General features: G+C 33.1%; 1 protein-coding gene across 1 annotated transcript; it reads right to left on the reverse strand.

Moving 5' to 3' along the window:
* Positions 1-292: 292 nt before the first annotated feature.
* On the reverse strand, positions 293-2,498 carry LOC145086449 (F-box/kelch-repeat protein At3g23880-like). The gene is made up of 2 exons (XM_079024209.1): positions 966-2,498; positions 293-875 (listed from the first exon to the last, which is right to left on the reverse strand). The coding sequence occupies exon 1, from the start codon at positions 2,422-2,424 to the stop codon at positions 1,195-1,197; it is 1,230 nt and encodes a 409-aa protein (XP_078880335.1). The 5' UTR covers positions 2,425-2,498; the 3' UTR covers positions 293-875; positions 966-1,194.
* Positions 2,499-4,117: the final 1,619 nt, after the last annotated feature.

The following is a 4,117-nucleotide window of genomic DNA, read 5'->3' on the forward strand; positions in this document are numbered from 1 at the left end:
AAATGGCAAGATGCTCCCTTGAAAAAACTACATAAATAATCCCTCAACTATTTTTTATTTGCAAATAATACCCTAAACTACTTTTCAGTATTCAGATGTTATTTACGAAAAAGCGTAAATATATACTTTTACCAATCTATATGATGAGGCAAACCTTTCACTCGTTCACATTGAGTTACATAAACTGACAACACATATAAACATCCATGCACAATTTGGTAAAAGAATGAATCCTGTGAATAAATTGATAGACATTTAAAAATCCTACTGAGTTACATAAATTGATAACACATATAAGTCATTGGCCCATGGAAATACTCCTTTCATCCCAAAACAAATGAAAATAATAATAAATCTCAAGTCCTCAACTTGACTGTACTGATAATAGTTTTTGCATCAGTCTTACATAACTATTGGGTATAGATAAAAACAAACCGAAATCATCTCAATTTCAAATTTTACATACATAGAAAGACAACTCTTCTGTGATACCTCGTGCATCTTAGAATCATCAGTAGAAGATGACTTTTACTTTTAGGTGTATATCGATTGATCTTTGAATTTGAATCCAAAGATTTTCAGAGCTTTCAATAAAGAAATACTTTGTGGAAGATGACTTATACTTGTACCTTGTACGTCTAACACTTGTAAACATTTCAAGCCTCCTACTTTCTCGGGCAATTTCTTAAGTTGATCACAGCAGCGAAAATCAAACTCTCTGAGATGTTTCAACTTAGAGATCCGATGGGCGCATGAAATTCTACCAAATGACAACAGTTTGTAAGATTTAACTTCTCGAGATTTGGAAGCAAGCTACAATCAAGGGTCCTCATATGTGAATAGCTGAAGTCAAGGAATCTGAGGTTTTTAAGAACCTATCACAAGCAAAAAGAAAAAAAAAAGTGAATATCCCTATAATAATTAACTAAGATGTAGGCATTAAATGAATCAATCAACTATTCTACCTTTCTTTCTCCATCTTCCCATAGTTGTTTAATTATGCTTGAAATGCTTTTGGTAAAGAACAATGAAGGATCCACACCACAAAACACAGGGTAAGCAATTTGTTCAATCGCCTTCTGGCACTCCATAATCTTCACAAGTTCATCCAAGCACCAACAAAAAGATGCATAGTTCTTATAGAATTCAACAAAGCTGCAAATATCATCCTCAATCGCTTGTTGTTTTTCATTGTCAATAACTACTACAATCCAAATCCGACCTACCAAGCAAAAGTAGTGTTTCCGTGTAAGAATTCGCAGTGGAGAAACTCCTTATTCCACCAATCTCAAGAGCACTAAATCGCTGTGAGTTAATTTCATTTTCTTCAGAACAAACATTTTTCACTTCCATTATAGGTGTGAAGCTTTGTGAGTTAGGCTCATATACCACAATTTCACTTTCTCCAAGACAAACATCTTTCACTTCCATTATAGGTGTGCCACTCTTCCTGAGTCCTAGAAACCTAATTGACCTATATTGTTGTGCAGTAATGCTGAATAGCTTTGTAAATGATTTTTGAACACCATTCTCCATCATCCATAAAGATACAGAACACATTTCAAATATGACAAGAGATTCCCTTAACTTAGAAATAGACACCTTAGTGGGAAGGCGGAGTGCTAAACTATCTGGGAGGTCTATCACTTCAAAAGTATCATTAGTCATATCAAATGACAAAATCATATTAGAAATCCATCTACTCCAACTACAACCATATTCAGCCATCAGGTGCGAACCAGACCAATATATAAACCTATCAATAACTTGGACATCCCGTCTAACTCGGACTGCTTTACTCGGCACATTGCTAGAATTAGACAGTCTTTTCCATTTCCCTGAACTCAATGTATAAACCATAACTTCACGAGGGTCGTCAATTTTGCTGCTCTTCTCATGCAACGGAGCAAGTTGTGGAATCATGACGATCTTAGGATCATTAGTAGCAGGGCAAACACCAAAACCAAAAGTTGTTTCATCTAGCCAATGATTCATACCAGACACAAGCACAGGCACAGCGATAGCAATTGATTTTCTGATTGAAGGATTCCAAAGTACAACCATCGGCTTTTGAGATTTATCTGGATCATCATAATACCCATCCAAGCACACCAACCCATTACAGCTACCGACCACCCTTGACCTTGTAAGCAGTTTAATGGAGAGGGGAAGAGTCGGAACAGACCTCCGTCGGGGGAAAGTGTCATCATCGACGACACAAATATAGTGTGGCCTCCCTCTTACCAGATACCTTACTAACAGATGCTGCCACTGATCTTGACCAACGGTGTGAGCAGCAAGAAAATAAGAGCTGTCGATTAAACACCTCCATGCTTTGCATACACATCTAAACCGAACCAATGATTTTACAGGAAGCATTCTTAGGATTTCTTCTTGGATATGGAACCCGATCTCCCCCGACATTTTGATTTTGATTTACAGTTTTACACCGATATTGGTTATGACTTTGTTAGGGTTTGGTTTTTATGCATCACGGGAGAATATGACATTCTAATTAGGAGTGTTGATTTGGAAGGATGGGTTTAATCCGATCCGATCAAGTGAATCCAAATTAATTTTGGTTTTTAAAACGTAGATCCAAATAGACCAAACTAAATTCAAATCTGATCCGATCTAACAAAATTATAATTCGGTTGGATCGGTTTTTTACAATTCGGTTTTCAAGAATCAAGACATTTCAACAAATATATAACTTTAGTATTAACTTACTCTATAATATAAACTAAAAAATCTTGTTTAATTAGTTGTGAACTAAAACATATAAATAACTATCAAGAAAAATATATTATAGTTTACTATTTTATAGACAATTTTTTTTTGATAAGAAGTATTTATTAAAGTATTATAATAGATGAAAAATTTTAATATATTAAAAGAATAATTTAGTAAGTTTATAATTTATTAAAGATATATATTAAAAAGAACAAAATAATAAATTGTAATTCGGTTTTTTTGGACTATTCGGTTTTTATTTTATAAACCAAAACCAATCCGAAATCCAAAATAATAAATCGGTTTTGCTAAAAACCAATCCAAAAATCCAAATATCCGAACCAAATAATCCGATCCAAATTGTCCAATTAGACAATTCGATTTTATCCAAATAGTGAACAGTCCTAATTCTAATTAGAGAGATAGCTAATTTCATGAAAAAGAAGTAGAATATGACATTCTAAGAGGGTGTTTGGCTTAGCTTTTGTGGGGCAAAAGTCCTTTTTGTAAAAGGATTTTTTGGAAAAGGACTTTTTACAAAAGTTATTTTTTAAAATGTGTTTGGATTAGCTTTTAAAGGGAAAAGTCAAAAGTTAAAGTGTTTGGTTTAACTTTTACATGTAAAATGACAAAAAATGACATGTTTTCATATCACAAAATTAATATCACAGATTGTTAATTCACAGCATATCATCAGCTTCATATTAATTTCACAGCATATCACAAAATTAATATGCAGTGATTTCATTAGCTTCATATCACAAAATTAATATCATCACCTTCATATTAATTTCACAGCATATCACAAAATTAAATGATTTCATTAATTTATCAAAATTCTAATCAAAACAAAAAAAAATAGAATATCACAGCATATCATCAAGTTCAAAGAACTGTTAATTCATATTTCATCATGTTCACAGATTGTTAATTCACAGCATATCATCTTCATATTAATTATATCATCTTCATATTAATTTCACAGCATATCACAAAACTGTTTTTTTTTTACAGCATATTAATTTAGAAATCGGGAGGAACATCACTATTAGAGATGCTAGAAAATCACAAATAGACAGGAATATCAATTCAATCTGGAAATATTTCATCAATTTCACAGCACATCAATTTTACAGCATATCAATTTCATAAAATCGGGGTTCATATGTCATCAATTTCAGAAAATCGGGAAATATTTCATCAATTTCAGAACTAAGGAAATATTTCATCAATTTCACAGCATATCATTGCTACTGAAAATCGGAAATAGACAGGAGGTTGGAAATCGACTAAAAAAAACTGATCGGAGATGGAGAAGGTCAGCGTTGTAGATCGTCAGTGTCTCCGGTGCTGCTGCAGGTTGCCGGTGTCGTCGGTGCTGCAA

The sequence above is a fragment of the Lactuca serriola genome, chromosome 2 (assembly GCF_051521515.1).
Source record: "Lactuca serriola cultivar US96UC23 chromosome 2, Lser_US96UC23_V15, whole genome shotgun sequence".
Classification (NCBI taxonomy): domain Eukaryota; kingdom Viridiplantae; phylum Streptophyta; class Magnoliopsida; order Asterales; family Asteraceae; genus Lactuca; species Lactuca serriola.